General features: G+C 42.0%; 1 protein-coding gene across 1 annotated transcript; it reads right to left on the bottom strand.

Moving 5' to 3' along the window:
- Positions 1-11102: 11102 nt before the first annotated feature.
- stx19 (syntaxin 19) lies at positions 11103-16509 on the bottom strand. Its single transcript, XM_079731546.1, has 5 exons — positions 16272-16509; positions 14510-14912; positions 14174-14410; positions 13472-13684; positions 11103-11959 (listed from the first exon to the last, which is right to left on the bottom strand). The coding sequence occupies exons 2-5, from the start codon at positions 14732-14734 to the stop codon at positions 11723-11725; spliced, it is 912 nt and encodes a 303-aa protein (XP_079587672.1). The 5' UTR covers positions 14735-14912; positions 16272-16509; the 3' UTR covers positions 11103-11722.
- Between the last annotated feature and the right edge of the window lie 1980 nt (positions 16510-18489).

Here is an 18489-nt window from a genome sequence, read left to right as displayed (position 1 = left end):
GGTACACTTCCTGTAATTGAATAAATCTCGTCTATCGTCTTTGCCCAATGATCCGAAGACTTCCACAAAGCCAGCCCCACATTGTTCCCTCCTCGCACAGAAGTCAGGTAATTAAGATGGTCGTTAAAAGGTAGCAGTTAAAAGGCGTGCGCTGTTCACAAAGATGTTGTTGTCTGAGATAAAGTTGGCAATAAAGATTGAGCCTTATGTGTGATAATTGCATGTGGCGGGTTTTTTTTTCGTTTTTTCTTCTGCTGCATATTCGATTACACATAGTCGATGATGAGCAATATTCATTAAACGTCTTTGGGTCCGAAAAGAAGTGCCCTGCAAATCAAATGCATTATATGTGTACTAATTCTTATTCTTATTCACTACTTGTTTGCAGTTTGTTTGTTCATTTTCTCAGTTTTTCCATTACTCTCATTGCCTTCTCCATCTCTTTGTCTACCGGCGCCACAGGCCTCTTCAATCTGGTAGATTGTCTGTTAGGAATAGATGTGCCCACAGCTCCTGGGAAGCGGCGAGATTACTTAAAGTCCTCTGGGAGTGGAAGTCCTCTCTTCAGTGCCTCCCCGTCTACTGTGGTGGTCCGACACTGAGGGGCCACAACCTAGCCCGCCTCTGATTTCCTGTTACTGGAAAAAACTAAAGTGAAGGTAACAGTGTTTGGATATCATAATTTTTTCGTTCCATTTACACATACACACGCACACATGCACAAACACCCACACACACGCATACACACACACACACACTGAGGGTAGTAGTATATCAGTAGCATCGTTCCTTTCCTTTGTTATGCCATTGTTCACAGTGATCTTCTGTTGGTAAGGAAAGCAAATACAAACACAGACTGAAGATAAACATTGAACCGGCCCGGAGGCAGATGCTTAAACACGGAAGGCAAGGAGAGCTAAAGACATCAAACTGCCAACATAAAACTGCCAGACAAACAGCCAAGCACACAAGGACACGGCGGAACTTCCACATTGCATTGAAGCTAAACTAAAAGAGATGGATCAAACATTGCAGAGACTTAGCACAAAGGCATGACTTCATTCCTAGTGTAGCTTGTGAGGGATACGCATGAATGTGTGCATTTGTTGTATGCGTTCACATGTAGGAATTAACAGAATGCATGAAACGACAGCGAGCTTTGAAGCCCCTAACTCGATTGTTAATGCAATGTTATATTGCTTCCACACTCGAGCTGTAATGGATCAGAACCATGGAGGTGTGAAGATAAGCCTCAATGCCCTCTCTGCTTGAACACAAGACCGATGAAAACAAATTATGTCATTTTTCATAGAGTTTCTTGTGTGTGCGTGATACTCCATTACGCTGTTAAAGACCAGAGTGGAACCAATGGAAACATAATAAAGTTGGTATCATCAGAGATTCCCAAGAGTCTGAATACAAAATCAACTTGGTGAGAAGAGAATAATTTTCCAAAAAAATCAGGATTGAGGGTACACAAATCTGGAGCACTTTAAGTGTCTCATTATTTAAATGTGAATATACGTTGTTGAACATGTAGAACACAACTATATTGATGTGTTTTCTAAAAACATGCATGATGTTATAATCTTGGCGTCTTTTTCTACAGCACAACAATGTCTCTACAACGTCTTACCCCCCTTGTCAGAAAAACAGATTTCTCCAATCCTCTCTTTTCTGTACCTCTGTAACCTAATTTATCAGTTGGCCTTCCTTTTTTCATACTCCTCCCCCTGTCTGTCTGCGTGTCTGTTTGTCCCTTCCTCTACGCAGACTCCTTCAATACCCCCTTTTTATTTTTTTGAAACAACCTCAATCTATCTGTCGCATGGTTCTGCCTTACGTGACAGAGGTTCATATCTCAGAGAATAATTCATGGCTTTCATGAATAAGATATGTCCCGGGTTTCCCACTGATTTCGCCGCCCCACCGAACAGCCTGCAATATTTGGACAGAGGAGGATTGAGTGATCAGTGTTTGCTGGCTGGTTGTTGTCCAACATGTGCCAGTGAGACAGGTGTCAGGGAGATCCCCGGAGGGGCGCTGGAGAGCGGAGGGAGCCCGCTGAGCCAAGAGAGCCACAGGAACGGGGAATAAAGAGGTAGAGGGTGTAAAAACACAAAGAGGCAGAGCAGGACACAGGCGACGAAACAAGAGGAAAGAGAGACGGGGCAAAGCCAAAAAAGGTGCGATAAAATGATTATAGCTGGGATGAGGGATGAAGGAATCCTTTTATTTTGTATATCACTTTTAATTTCGACTTTCCTGTGCTTTCGGCTGTGCCACACAGATTTCCCATTTGGGATAACCAATCTATCTTACTTTCTTAATCAATCTACTGCATTAGATAGTCAATCATCATGGCATAAAACGTCCAAGTCTGGTTAGGTGGTGGTGAGATTATTTTTTCCTGCAAAGATGTGATAACGGTATGGTTCATGGAAGGGCTATTGCTAACCTTCACCTCCAACATATCCACACAGTGGACACCTCCACACAGCCAGTCTCTGGTGTCTGTCACCTGGCTACAGGCTCAGCTGTCACCTCCCTGGATGCCCTAGGCCAATGTCAGGCAGAGTGTTGATGAGTGACGATGGGCAGCAGATGGGGCTGTGTCTTCAGACACTGCTTTAACTAATGCCTCACACAGCACACCCTCACACACACACACACACACACACACACACACACACACACACACACACACAATCACTACACACACACACACACACACTCACACATGCTGCACGCGCTCACAAATTGCCAAAGAAAAGGTTGACTGCTACTATTACTACTTTTAGTATTTATACTAATAATAAGAAGAAGAATAAGAAGGAAGAAGACGAAGAAGAAGAAGATGAAGAAGAAGAAGAAGAAGACGAAGAAGAAGAAGAAGAAGAAGAGGTAGAAGAAGAAGAAAAAGAAGACGAAGGAGGAGAAGAAGAAGAAGAAGAAGAAGAAGAAGAATTTGAGTAAGAATAATAATGAGAATAATAATAAACATATCATTATATAATCATAATAATAATAATAATAATGATTTTAAACTCTCTCTTTCAGTTTACTTGTTTAATTCAATTTAAGTTCATAGTTTTAATTAAAGTGCCTTGTTCATGGTTCATTACTAATTATTCATTGTTTATTCTCGATGGAATCCTCGAGTGATATACCACTGGGGAAAAAACATTTTAGTAATACAATAGATTGGTTCTCCTTTCAGAATACACCTACACGTCTTTGAAAAACAGAATTGAAGTTGGATTCTTGAAGAAGCTTTCCTTGTGTAGCCTTAACAATTGCTATCGTTTTTTTGTTGCCAATCCGCAATGACCAGCTAGTAGGTAGTCCTTGGTCTTTTACGTTTTTTCCAACCGTCTTCTGTCCCACTACCTACTAGATGTTTCAGGAAAACACCTGATGGTTAAACTGAGGCTTTTTGTTGTTGGTGATAGTCTGAAAACACGAACACTCCTTGTGTTTACTTATTTAAATCGCAGCCTCCATCTTGTGCACAGGGTATTGGTTTTGAGATGTTCAATTTCAATATAATTGCCAAACAAATTTTAACCAAACTCTGGTTTTCTTCAGACAACAAATATTAATTCAAGGGTGGCCTGGTGAAACCAACTTCAGCCCTTAAACAGTAAATTATCACAAATTTCTTTATCATGTTAAACCTGCCATTTCCTCATTAGCAGCCTCTAGTGGCGAGAGTTGTAGCTACACTTATATCTATAGCTGTATCATTTTCAGTCGGTTGTATTTCCATCCATCCATTTACCTGAATGGATTAACTGCTGGACAGGAGAGTATTATTCTTGTCAAACCTTCTGGTTCTGGTATGTTTTAGTGGAGTAAATAGCTGCAGAAGGAGGTTTGATAAATGCAATAATAAAAGCAATTAGATGTGTCAATAACACTTGCAAGCTGTCCTTCTGAAAGATATCCCAGGTGGTGGGATATCCTCCTCACTGTGGGAATCTCTCTCCGAGAAAGGAATAGTCCACTATTTGTTTCTCAGTTTGCCCACATATGGAAAGAAAGGGCTCAAAAAATCTCCTTAGAAAACCATTATCGGAAGAATGTCGCTTGCATCAAAAAACCAGCTGTCTGACAGTCAAAGTGTTCAATAACAATTTATGAGTGCTGCTCAAATGCGAAATCTAAGAAGCACGACTGTATGGCAGCTGTTTCATTCTGATGTTATGGACACAGGTCTGTCCGGCACACACACCGACCGTGGAGTGGAATCCATGGGTATCTATTTCAACTGTGGAAGCCAACCTTCATCGGAACCCAGACAGACACTACCTCCTCCTTCTCCCCCCCCTCCCCCACCTCCTCTCTCACCCAATGCACACACACATGCTCGTGATTGTCTTGTCTGTCAGAGAGGGAAGAAAGGAGAAGAGAGGGACAGGGGAGAGAGGAGGAGAAATGAGAGGAGAGGAGAAAAGTGAAGAGAAGAGAATAGAGGACAGGAGAGTAGAGAAGGGGAGAGAATAGGAGATGAGAAAAGATGAGAGGGATGAGAGGAGATGGGTGAGAAGAGATGAGATGATTGGCGGGAAGAGATGAGGAGAGCAGAGGAGAGGAGCGGAGAGGGGAGGACAGGACAGGACAGGACAGGACAGGAGGGGAGAGGTAAGGAGCAGAGAGGAGAGGAGAGGAGGGGAAAGGAGAGGAGAGGATATGAGGGGAGAGGACAGAAGAGGAGAGGGGAGTAGAGGAGATGAGAGGAGACGAAAGGAGAGGCGAGGAGAGTAGAGGAGAGAGAGACGAGACAGAGGAGAGGAGAGGAGAGGAGAGGAGAGAGAAGAAGAACATGAATAATATAATAATTAGAGGGGGCCTACTTCCAGATGATACTATTCATATAATTAATTTCTGCATAATGTGTCTAGCCAGAGCTGCATATTGTTTCTGTTTGTCTAGGTAATATTGAGTCAATCGTTTACTCCAGTTCTGTATTATCATTAGAGACCATTAGAGATGCATTCAAATTCCCTTAATGATGAAAACAAGATCTACAGCCTGATTTGGTTGACCATCCCATTTTACAATAGTCCCATAAATCAGCTCATCAGTTTAATAACATACAGTAGATCATGTATGTCCAAACAAAATGTGATTGACTCTGGTAGGCTCCGAGTGTTCCAGAGATATCACAATGATCAAACAGCAGCTGTCTTAAACAATCCATACTTAGCCGTGACGTGAATAATGCTGCTGGCCTCAGGTTAGTTTATCTCTGCCCGTACCATCTACCGCCTGACAGGGCAATAAAATAAAATACATAATAAATAGATAAAATGGCACATTCAGATTCCCACCATACACATGGTCCTATAATTTAGTATAATTATAATGTGATATATGGTGTATTTAACATAATTGAGTCTTATATAATGTACAGGGTACTTAGGCAAGTTACCTATTACTCTCTCTATTCTCTTCCCCTAGCTCTAGCCCACAAAAGTAAGTTGTCAGTGTTTGTGTGTGTGTGTGTGTGTGTGTGTGTGTGTGTGTGTGTTTGTCTGCATGTTTGTCTCTGTTTACATCTTAGAGCTGAAGACAAATACACCCTGATTACGCAGAAGAATGGATCAGCATTGTTTCACCTCATTTTCAATGGTTGAGCGACTTACAATATAAATTAGTTTACTGAACAAGTCGAGCTACAAGAGATCTGAGTTATGAATGCTCATATCTCATCCATTTTATACAATCAATAATTGCGGTATTTATTTTTGAATTGGACATTTCTACTACAATTATTGTGTATATAGAGATAGTTTCTTTTCTGATGATTTTTTATCATACTACTGTCCGTACTACTGTACTACTTAATTTTCCTCCGGGATCAAGCAATTATACCATCTTCATTTGTTATCTCATGTCACTCACTGTTACATGAATAAGCTTAGTTCATATTATGATCACTGGGGCTGCCGCCGGCGCTGTGTGATGACATAAACACGTAAGTACTAATCTCCGATAATGGCACACGTTACATCCATCCCCACAACCCTTCCCCTTTCCAAGTCTGCCTCCGAGATGGTCGAGGCAGTCCACGCCTTTCCCTCTTAAACCCTGACACCCGCACTCCTAACCGATGACTTTCTACTCTCCATCATTTGTAATCATTCCTCCCCCCAATGCTATCTCTTCATCACATCAAACACGTTGCCACAGGCAGTCACTTTCCCCTGCTCTGTGTTCCAGTGCGACACCTCTCATCCCCGGGCTTGGTAATAGCCCCTCTGTCACATCACGGGGATGGCTCCCTTCTCTTTCCCCGGCGCCCATGCCTCTTTCTTCGCTGAATAGCCAATTTAAATGCAGTTCACTTTACACACACTTGAAATGTTATTAATGGGATAAAGGCAGCTGCAAATAGAATATCTTTGCCGCACGGATGAATATATTCTGGGAAGATAGTTATAATTATTACTTCTTTCCCTTTTTCACCCTGCTGCCGAGGAGAGAGGGAAGGGTGTAATATGGTGGTTCCCATTTCCAGGGGTGAAGTTGAATAATCTCCAGTAAACACATTCCATTTCAAAAGGAGACAGTTCACTTTAAGACAGCACAGAGAGAGGGTGAGAGAGAGAGAGAGAGAGAGAGAGAGAGAGAGAGAGAGAGAGAGAGAGAGACAGAGAGAACAGTGGAACAGATGGGAAAGGGGAACAAAATATTTTGTGTTTGGCGTCCGTTTCCATTGAAGAAATTGTGGTTTTGCTAAATATTTTGGAATTAGTCAAATCAGTTCACAATCAAGGAACAGAAAAAAGTACATCATTCTTCTTAATCTGGATCTTTATTTTTCTAGTTTCTCTTTCATACTTTATGAAGTTCTTTAAATATGGTAAATTTTATAACAATTTCCTTCCACAAATCTTTGTCCTCCACTTATAGCAAAGGGTAACACTTAGATGTTATGCGTGTGTTTGCACGTTTTTATGTATGTATGTGTGTGTGTGTGCGTGCTTGTGTATGTTTGTGTGTGTGTGTGTTTGTGTGTGTGTGCATGTGTGGTTGCATGTGCGTGTTTGGACATTGAATAAAGAGTTGAAGGTTTAAGCGATAGGGGGATAGTGGATGCACAGGCCTAATGACTAATTAAATACTGTCTTGGATTCAGCCGCTTTATAAAGTCCCCAAGGTGAATATCGAGGTAAGCTGAAACCACTGTAATCCATAACCCAGTGACTTTTACTGAAGGTACTACCCACACACCATTACATACCCACACCCACACACACCAAGACACATATACATTCACACCCACACACACACACACACAAAGAGACGCACAGAAACACACACACACACACATCCGCACACAAACGCACACACAAAGACATACACGCACACACACACACACACACACACTCACTGTGAAAGAACAATATAGCAAAAACGTGATTAAGAAAAACATGTACACACACAAACATACACAGACAGCATATAGTGAACTAAATACGTATATGAAAACCATTGGTGCTTTAGAAGATACTCACATACACCACTCATACACACCACTCACACACACACTATCTGGACATAAATAGATACAAATCTAGGCTTACAAAGAGGTACAGGTCTTGGTGAGAGAGACGCCGTTATTCCCTTATTACTGTGCAGCAGTGCAGTCTGTCCTGTGGCTGAGGCACCACGCCAGCCAGCCTTTAGCTTTTGATTATAAGCGCAGAAATAGTGCTGAATGCACTCCTGCCTCAGCCCATAACAGCGCCAGCTCTCCATTCGCCTATCTGGTGGACTGAATCGAATTAAGACGCTTAAAAGCCATCTAATCGATATGGGTCTGTGTTTGATGACAATGTAGAATAAAGCATGGAGCCCGGATCACATTACCTATAATGCGGACTGAAATTGAAATGAGACAATAGCAATTGACTCGCTGGCATTAGTCACTTTGGTCTTTTTCTATTTCCTTATAGAGATCTCCAACAACAGCCTGATGTAAATGATTTATTGTGCATATATATATATATATATATGTGTGTGTGTGTGTGTGTGTGTGTGTGTGTGTGCGCGCGCGCTCGTGCGTGTGTGCTTGTGTGTGTGTGTGAGAGAGAAAAAGGGAAAAGTGTAACAGCAAAATCGTTGAAATCCTTTCCAATAAAGATGAATATCTCTGGCCTCTGTAAACTATAACTTAACCAAGCTTGACATAATCCTTTGTCTGTCACACGACAAAGGAACGAGTTGGGATTTGACGCGCCATACTGGGAGCACTTTTTGTATAGCCTACTTGCGCCCTCTTCTGTAATTTCTCGGTGCCATACTGTCCGCTGTAGGCTGCGATTTAAAACCAACCATCGGTCAATGTGTACAAAGTTCCACGAAGGTTCTTATTTATCGAATATGATATGCGTTTTGATAAATTTTATAAGTCTTCAATGTCCCAGCTAATGGAAAGAAGTAGCGGATGCATTATTTTGAGATAACTATAATATCAACCCATCCGCGATAACAGCATCAATAGCCTATCTCAACTATTTCCCTGCACCGACTTCCCCAAATGTAGTCCTACCTCAGCAGTTGTTAGGTGAATAAGCTTTTACTAATAATTTCAGAATCAGGGCGATATTGAACAATCCCCATATTATATATCCGGGAATCACAGTGCCAAAGTCAGACAAAAACTATCCGCTGCTTTCACTGAAGCGACTATAATTTCCATCAAAGGGTTTGAGGTTTCAGTTTTCAACACCACAAAGGCCTACAGTCTGTATTTTTAGCAACATGCACTCATATTAAGCCAGACAGGTTAAACTCTCTGGCTAAAATGAAAATGTTCTGTATGGAGAGGGAGCTCCAGTGGAAAATGAACGCTGCTCTCAGGGAGAACGATGAGTCCAGACACTACCGGTAGATGAACATTCAATTACAAGGAACGCTGAATGACATACCTACAGGGACGGCTGGTATCAATGGGCTAGTGGGGCTAAGCCCTCCCTGTATTTTAAAATAAACATGAGAACATTATTAAATTAATGAAAATATTAAAATATAATAATTACTAAAACTTAGAATTGGTTGATTTTGGTGCAACGGAGAAGCAACAGCACCAAATAATCACAAAAACGCAGGAGATACATATAGATATGTTGTGTTGTGTGGGCTTAGAAAATCAGCATCCAATCGGTGTCGTCCAATCGTGATCGACAGGTGTTATCACATACCCCCTTGATTTAGAGACCATTTGGGCTAAATTAATATAGCCCAGACCAACAGTGACAGTGACTCTCACTGGTGACGGACAATGTTGGAGGCGGGAGAAAAAAGTGAAAAAAACCCTGACCCCAATGGCGAGCGCTAATTTACCTAAAGAAGTGGACTATCTACTGAATCATCCGTTTTCGTTGATGTCTTTAGAAGAAATAAAAGAAATAAAGAGACTGGGGGCACATCGGCCAAACGATGTTCAGATAAAACAAAAGGACACGCGACAAAATCGTTCATTTTGCACCTCTTTGTTCGAAAGGAAAGACTGGCTAACGGCTAGCTTAGCTAGGAGCGCTCTCTTCTGTTTCCCTTGCGTGCTGTTCGGAGGAGACAGCTTGGACCCAACAAGGGGTTGTGGATTTAAAACATGTGTCCTGTAAAATAAAGAAACATGAATGCATTGCAACTCACATTGGAAACTGTGTGAAGCTTTCAATGTTGGGCAAAGTAAATATTGCCTGTCAGCTGGATGACGGCCACCGCATCTCCGTACAGAGACACAACGAGCAGGTAAAGAAAAACAGACATTCACAATCTTCAGTGCACTTTTTCGGAGACATTGAAATTAACACAAATAGCAATGACAACCCCTATGACATCGGCAGAGTCAGAGAGGTGCTTCAGTACACTGAAGAGGATCAAAACATTTCTCCGAAGTACCATCGGACAAGATAGGCTTAACGCCCTAGCGATGCTGTCTATTGAGCGGGACCTCATCCAAAAATCACCGGACGTCAATGACATGGTGATTAACCTGTTTGCGACTCAGAAAGGCCGTCGATGTGAGCTTCTCTTCAAATAAGGTAGGCCCAAGCTGCCCTCATATTGATTTTATTCGGGACATGATGCTTGCTTCATAATGTTTGTGATAAAAACAGTGCAGTTTGGCGTTACAGTGCGAACACGTTTTTGTGTGTGTGTGTGTGTGTGAGAAACTTTTGCCATCAGAACATGTTTGTAGCCTACTTATCTAATTGTTTATAGAGCATTATTAATTGCTGTAACTTGGTGCTGTATCTCTGGACTGTACCTCGGATGTGATTTTGGAAAGTCATTTCGTTTCTCCATTGCCTGCTGTCTCACTGCATCCTATTTGTTGTGATTCGAGGCCTGATATTGAATTTATTCGGGACATGATGCATGCTTCATGTTTGTGATAAAAACAGTGCAGTCGTTACAGTGCGAACACGTCTAATGTAGTCTCTCTCTCTGTCTCTGTTAAACCGGTGTTACGGGCCTGGCTCGTCCACACCCAGTTCCCTTTGTATTTGTAAAGTCAAACACACCTGGGTTGTATTTACACCTCAAATATAGCCACCTATAGCAGACACCTGTTGAGATGGTCCTGCCCATGAGAGATGGATGAACCAGATGTTAGAGAAGTTCAACGTGCAAAGGGACCCTTCTACTGGAAGAGCCCCATGGCGGCGAATCGAACAAATTAAACCAACCAACACTAAAATCTAATTTCAGGGACAGAAAGGAAATCGGTCAAGTCAGCTTAATGTTATCAACAGCAATAGTTAGCCTGTGCTTCACCGGTATTAGTGCTTATAGATTTCACTATGTGAATACTCAAGAAGGAATGTAGAAGCCCATTCAATTTCCTTAAAAAACAATTAGTTTTGACCAATATTCGAAGGTTTTAATTCAAAATAATTAAAATAGTGTTGAATTTAACTACAAAATGTCAGCACTTCTAAAACTTTGCCAACTCCCTATATGATCGGATCTGGGATATGAAGAGGCAGGGCAGATATATAGACAGACAGACAGACAGACAGACAGACAGACAGACAGTGTTGAAGTGAATCCGCATTGGATGGGGGAATGGTTACTGTTTTTCATTTTATTGGTGCATGTATTGGCTACCTCATCTCTATTTGATAACTCATCATTTACAATGGTATCATAGAACATAGTAACAGACAAAATATAAACAAATAGGACAATAGATAATAACTACATTTGCTGCATTATTTAACTATACAATGGGACCTGAAATGTTGGTTTTAAAGTGATAAATTGGCGCTATATAAACAATTAAGTGAAACTTCAGGGGTGCATTGGGTCATTGCATCTCAATTGCATGTGAAAGCTGACTTTGTGCATAGTGGTAGATAGTAAAAAATGTATGGTCACAAAATATCAAAACAGTCATATATTTACAGTCCGGATAGCCATCAGTCTCTATCATATTCGTGTTGGTTATATCTGTCTGATGGACCTACTATGACTGCAAATATATCCAACACTGTTGCTCAAGAGAACTTCATTCTACATTCTTTCTACCAGTAATTCATCATTTCTTCTTGCAAATGCATACTTCATATCGTTCACTACTGTACCATGGATAAGCAGCATAACCGTTAAATGGAAAATAAAGATATACATGTAACAAAAGCTACAATTACCTTTGACATTCACCCATACCCGGCTGTCTATCTGTTGCCAAGGGATAACTGTTTCAGAAGCAGCATCTCCAGGGAGGGCAGCAGCAGCAGCAGAGCTGTCTCAAGGGGTTCTTCCTTTTGTACCTGGCAGCCAACTTGAACTTCTCATTTGAAACAGCCACATAGTCCGCAGTTCTCTCTACGTTGGTCTGGATGTGGTCAATCTGGGCCCCTTGCTCTTCAACAAGCAAGTAAATGTCAGTGAACAGATCCCTCAGCTCCACCATGTTGTTCTCAAGGTTTAGAAGCTCCTGGAGGTGGGTTGGATATAAAAACAACACAAATCAGCACTGAATATTGCAGAAGTCAGTTGATGTCTTGGCCCATGATAAGTGCCCAGGATAACCGTCAATTGACTGCATAAATATTGAACATCCACATGTAAGAGTTTCAATTCAGCACTTAAAGAGAAGCTATGGTTCAAATAAAAAAATATGTCAAGGGAAATACACCCACTTATTTATAGGAAATCCAATCATTTGATATCATGTGGATCTACCGCAGTTTATTTCAATTTTAATCTGGTTATAGATAGTTATGCATCCAAAGGCTCTGATGCAGCAACAAATCAATTACAGTCTCTCCCAAAACAAGGATCATTGGCTATGCCAGTTCCATAAGACTGAATAAGTTCTTAAAGTAGTGTTTAGGTTACTAACTGAGTAGGGATCAGGTCTATAACTTATGATTTACAGTCATAAAACCATCTAATCCAATTCAAATCCTCTACAAAAGAGGGGTGCAAGTTACACCAGGGCGTGCCCCTTGACAGAGGGCATAGAGCAGCAGATCACCTGTTCAACTCCCTCTTTTAGCCTTCACACCACTGCATTCTGCACACCTACTACCCCATGAGACATGAAGCATCTGGTAACATCCAACATGTAGAATGCTACAAAAGTGTGTGGATAATTCCAGCTTTGGTGGTGTCCCTATGAAGAGGGCCCTGGAAGATGGGGCTCCACTACAGAGTGTCCGTGAAACCATGTGGACCCTCTAGACTGACGCCGCCAACCCCCCATGGCGAGACAAGGTCAAGGCCAGAGAGACTTTCAGCGTCTGCGGTAATGTAATGTTCCTGTTATGAACATTACCTGCAGGCTGTTTATAATCGGCCCTGATTGGTGCACTGGTGACCCCACAGGACAAACACTGATTACTGTGTCCTGTCTAGGAGAGATACCTGGAATGTGACACCTAGACAGATATAACCCAGAACAAAGGATACACACAGGCACCCCGACGGAGGAACAACACACAGCAATTCAACAGTGGAAAGTGTATTTCATTTTAGGGGCTTTTGAAAATAGGATTAATACACATTGTTTGTTTTATGATATATATTTACGTTGGAAGGATTCCCTGCAATGCAAAGCAAAGCAAGTATAGAGGAAGTTGAGCAGGGGAGCTGCGACTATGTGCCCTCTGCCAAAAGGCTGTTTGAGGGCACAACTTTCAGGCCCTCAGCCATTCGGTGTGATGTAGTAGTTTTGGATTGGATAAGATGATCCTAAAATCAATAAGGATAAGTAATAGATCTCAGTTCCTGCGATAGGGACTTTTATTTGAGTGTAATTTGTCACATCTCAACAAAGTTCGGAGGAGAGGGAGCAGAGAGGGAGGTGTTCTCTTTTTGGGGTGTTCATTGCAGAAATCTCACTGTCTTCTGTGTTTTTCTGCGTCTCACTTCACAACTCTCAAATCGTGCCGACTGCATCTTCAACCACAAGCTGCGTAAATGTGATTAAAAACACAGTTCTTGCCTTGTGTCGCTGCTCAATCTCAGACAGCTGTGACCGTGTGATCCTGGCATCGTTCAGCATGTTCTCATTGAAGACCTCCCATTTTCCTGTGGCCACCATGTCGTTCACTTCCTCCTCTGTCACCTCCCGCCCCGAAACCTCCAACTGGCGGATAATAAAGTGCTTACAGCGCTCCTGTTTGGTCAACAACCCTGTATTGTAGCTGGACATAACCTAGACACAATGAAGGACACGCAAAAGAGGGAGGGAGCAAAGCAGGGGTTTCAGGTGAACAACTCTAAGCATACCAACATACTTCACATGAAAAACAGCAATACGCAGAGATTAAAGTGAACAGAAATCTGTAATTTACTTCTCATTATGTTATTAAGGGTTATCAAGGTGTGCATTAAGCATCAGAAAATGATGTTTCATGAAATCCAAAGGGTCTGGGAATTCAGATGAGGTCTGGGCATTCAGACCACATCCTACAATTGTATTCAATGAACGTATTCAGATGCTGCTGTTGTCCATCACTTTAACAAGCACAATAACACCACAGGAACAACAAGAGATGAATTTGAAATGACCAAACTTCAGAATTTTTTTAGCAAACAACAAACGTACATGAAGACATTGCAAAAGACCGGCACAGAACGATGCCGTTGAATTGTTGTAGGTTGCTGTAGGTAGGGAGGTAGGTAGGGAGGTCTATCTTCTCACCTTTTGAAACTGCCTTAGAAGGGCTGCATGTTGCGTTCGTTGGATCCGGGACACAGCAGCGGTGGGCCCGTGCTGACCCTCGGTCTTCTGGGCTTCTTTCGAAAGGGCATTCAATCGTTTGTGGAGCCCCTCAGCCTGCAGCTTGATGTCCCTGGTGATGCTGCTCTCCTTCTTCATCACACTGAATCGACGCATGGTGGCCACCAGTGTCTTTTGCTGTTGACTGAATTTAACCACCTAGGAGTGCGTATCACAAACATGAGAGAGGGATAAGGTGACATCTTCGACGTCGACGGTCCGACAATATTGCAGGGTTAAAAGAAGATCATAACTTACATCTGCATCCAACTCTGTAATCTCATCTCGAATGCGCTGGGCCTCACACAGGAAGTTCTCAATGACGGGTTCCTCCTCAAACACCACAGCCCGCGGCGTAGTGAAGTCCACCTCCGTCGGGTCATCGGGTTCATTGACCCCAGATAAGGGGTCGGAGATGATCTCGGCCTCAAGGTCTGGGTCTTCCTGGGCCTTTTGGCGCAATTCATTCAAACGGTCCCTCATTGCCGCCTGTCGTTTAATCCTCAACCCCCACTGGGTTCCACAATCACTTACTGGTCATCAGGAGGCTGGTCATGGGGGAGCAGGGGAATGCCTTGCCAGAGTTCTCTTTCAGTGAAGGATTCTCCACGGATCTCATCCCTTTCTCTGAAAAAACACAGATCTATCCTCTCCAAAAGTCCTGTAATCAAACACAGCACACTCTGTGTATAGAATCCATGCTGCTCTCACCGTCCAATCTGAATCATTTTGGGGACAACTCTAATACATAGAAACTGTAAGTCTTGCCGGTGATGCATACCGCTATTGCCATCGCCCCTCTCTATACATCATGAAATGCATCATTAATAGTCTAAACAAAAACCGCATGAGATAAATGGACAGTCAGCTAGCCTGCAGCATCAATCAGGGTGACTCTTGGTTATTTTCCCATGAGAAGTTTTTTTAATGTATTCCTCTTTGCCAAACATAATCCTTCATGTCCATACCAATAACAACATTATGAAAACGATAAGACCTTCCCATTCGCAAAGACAGAGTAGAGTGCACTTTTGAAGGATATATGTTTTTCTAAGAGGACTTAGTAAACTTAAGGGAATCCTGATAAACAAGAAGCATATTTATGTGTCGTTTTCACTAGGAAAATCTTGCAAGAAATCCAAACCAAGGAGAAATGTTTGTCAGTGTGTCTAAATGAATCACAGGTTTATATATATAATAGTGCAATCCTCTGCAACAAAGTTTGCATTTGCTCAAAGTGCATATATGTGCTTATAAACTGTACAAATCATGTTATCATTGTATCTAAAATGACAAACTTGCATTGTGTGCTTTGAAATGCTTCTGTTTTCACCTTCCAGAGTGTGTGTTCTACAGTATTATTGTTTGCATTTTCAGTGGAGCCATTCGATTGTGCTCAGAGGCACGGCTTACGAATATAAAAGTTTTCATTGTTCTCTGGGAACTGAGCTACTGCAACTCGAGGTGAGAGACCTGGTGGGTAATTTCACACCATCCCTTTAATTCTTCCTCTCCATCCTGTGCTATTTTCTCTTTCCCTCCTCATATTGCATCCTCCTACTCATTCCCTCTCTCACACCCATCCACGTACACCCCCGGGGAGGGGGTTGCTGTGTAGAACTGTTTAGTGGTATTTTTGTGAAGCAAAGTGTATTTCCCAGGTTTGTTCCTACAGCGTTGTGAAGCTGCGACTGAGGGGACCTGGGACGTTTTGTGTCTGTGATTGGATGGTTTGTTCTTCTTCCCTCTCGCACCATCCATCTGTCTCTGGCGGTGTTCACAGGGGAGCTGCCCGTGTTGACGCTCACACCTCTGTAGAAATGCTACTACGACTAGTAGGGAAAATCTAGGCGTGTTTTGCCTATTTATCTTCTCTTTTAGCTTTATTTACAGAGTATCTCCTGCTGACATGAAGTCTTGTCCAAATAGAACAAAATCCATTTCAGTGTCTTCAAATCTATTGTTGAAAATAATAGCATGATGAAATAAAGTGAGAAAGTTAGATAAGCATAGCCTTTACCTTATTGTTTTCCGTTCTCAATGATGGCAAACGCTCCCATAGTGTCGGCCCCCTGATCCAAATTCTGTTTCCCTACAGCTTTACACGGAGCGTAACTTCTTATCATTAATTCCCTCTGATCTGAAGCCTATGTTATTATGCTGAGATGTTCAATTTACTATTCCGTCGCTGTTTAAGAGTAATGAAAACATTTAGATAGTAAGTATCAGTTCCATATTCCGGTAGTTCCAGGCCCATATTAACACACGCACACACACACACACACACACACACACAGGGAATGCAAAGCTTCTTTGGAGGTATTTGTTTGGCAGCCTCAAACCCCTCCTCCACTGATAAAGGAGGCCTTGGTACAGCCAATAAGACCGGTCGAGACAAGGGCACCATTTGCCTATCTGGAGAAATGTGAAGTGACGTACTGAAGTAAATAAGAGGGGGAGAGGCTGGGAAAACATAAACCCTGCCCTGCGGCTCCTCACAGCCTAGGAAAACAGCACAGAGCAAACAGTGCATTGTGTTAACATTGTGGAGGCATAACAATAGGTTATGGGGATGGCTCTCTGGGCCAAGGCATAGGGTTTCTGGTATGGGGTGGAATCATTCTACATGTTCTGATGTGGGTGATTGTACACTCCATAGCTTATCAGAGTAGTACAACTTTTGATTTGAGAGAACTTCTGGCTGCAATCAGACTTCTCTTGTAGGATATGGTCCGTTTTTTTATTTTTGGCCAGACAAGGAAGGAACCCAGGCACAAAGGCCTGTCCAAGGCCTAGCCAAGAGTTTGAAATGCACGGTCACAGGTTTGGAGATCTTAGAAGTTAGCAACGTTGTCAACTTCTTAAGGGCACAACTGACAAGAAAAACGTGTCAACTCTATCAGAAGGCAGTGTGTGTACATTGGGATCTGATGGGGTTGTTGAAGCAGACCAAAAGGAAATTAACCATCTGATGATTATGCAAAAAATGCCAGAGAAGTTGTATCGGGGTTGTTCCAGCTGCTATGGTATGCCGCTATATTGCTGCAGTACTGTGCTAACGGTGAGTCATCTATCCCTAATGGCAAGATATTGTGACAACAAAGCAAAAAGCCGGTTCTCACTGTGTCAGGAGTGTCAAAATACCCCTTCCTCAGCATTGGAATATAAAGTTTACTTTGCTGAACCTGTTTCCTCTTAGTGATACCTATTCAGCTGTCCTGTGTGTGTGTGTGTGTGTGTGTGTGTGTGTGTGTGTGTGTGTGTGTGTGTGTGTGCTTGTGTGTTTGATCAGAATTTGTAACTGTTCACATATACAAAGCCATACTTCTGCTTGCAAACTCGGCAACAAACTGGATAAACTATTCAATCTATTTTGGATAACATCTCGTAGACCTCAGAAATCCTGAGGTGGCCTTTTTGTTTTGTTAGATGGTTTGGCAAGATGAAAGAGAAGCAAGAAGTCAAAACTTTAGAGTTAATGGGAGGTTCCTACTGACCAGTCATATCTTGTGTAAATGTCTATAAATCGAATAAGTCTAGAGTGCAAAGCCATCACTCTTGTTACTGCTATTCCAAATATTCCATCTAACACCTTCCTTAATCAGATTCATCAAAACAAACAAATCTCACATCAGCATCTTTTCGAAATTAAAAGACTAGCAGAACGAATTACCAATATTTTCATTTTCCAGTTGCACTGATCAGGTAAGTAGTGACTATTAAGACAACACCACTCTTTTCATCTGTGACAGTCTTGTTCTTGAGTTTTCAGAAACGTGTGTGGTACTGTAAGCCTTTTGCTGTGTTTTGCATAAGATTTAGAGTAAGCAGTAACCACTATGGGGAGGGCTTGCTGATCCACTCAACCATAACACAGCACACAACACGTTTTATGTAATTTATGTGTTTGTTTCCACAAGGTCTGTATGGCCATTTATTATAATTCAAAATGTATTGCAAGCACCTGCTACGAACAATTTCTTTGGAAAGTTCAATATTTTAGAGAGTAAAATGTAGTTTTCTAAACAGTGAGAGTAACAAATGAAATAACTAAAGTTGTGAATAATAATAAAAATGTATATTGTTTTATATTTACCCTGGCATTGTGCAGCGTTATATTTCCAAAATGAAGTGGATGATGAGGACCTGGCTCTGTTTAGGGTTTGCAGAACGTAAACAGCTTTCGACATTGAGAAACAACTCATCTCATCCCACTGTGTGGGAGTGAGTTAAACTAA

The sequence above is a fragment of the Pollachius pollachius genome, assembly GCF_949987615.1.
Source record: "Pollachius pollachius genome assembly, chromosome: 3".
Taxonomy (NCBI): domain Eukaryota; kingdom Metazoa; phylum Chordata; class Actinopteri; order Gadiformes; family Gadidae; genus Pollachius; species Pollachius pollachius.
This window is presented reverse-complemented; position numbering and strand designations above follow the sequence as displayed.

What these genes read in the sequence shown, in the direction of transcription:
- stx19 (XM_079731546.1), bottom strand. Translation starts at nt 14,734, where the DNA reads ATGAGGGACCGTTTGAATGAATTGCGCCAAAAGGCCCAGGAAGACCCA. An exon ending in TTCTAAGGCAGTTTCAAAAG is followed by an intron (nt 13,685 to 14,173) that starts GTGAGAAGATAG and finishes CATTGTGTCTAG; the next exon opens with GTTATGTCCAGCTACAATAC. An exon ending in AGATTGAGCAGCGACACAAG is followed by an intron (nt 11,960 to 13,471) that starts GCAAGAACTGTG and finishes ACCCACCTCCAG; the next exon opens with GAGCTTCTAAACCTTGAGAA.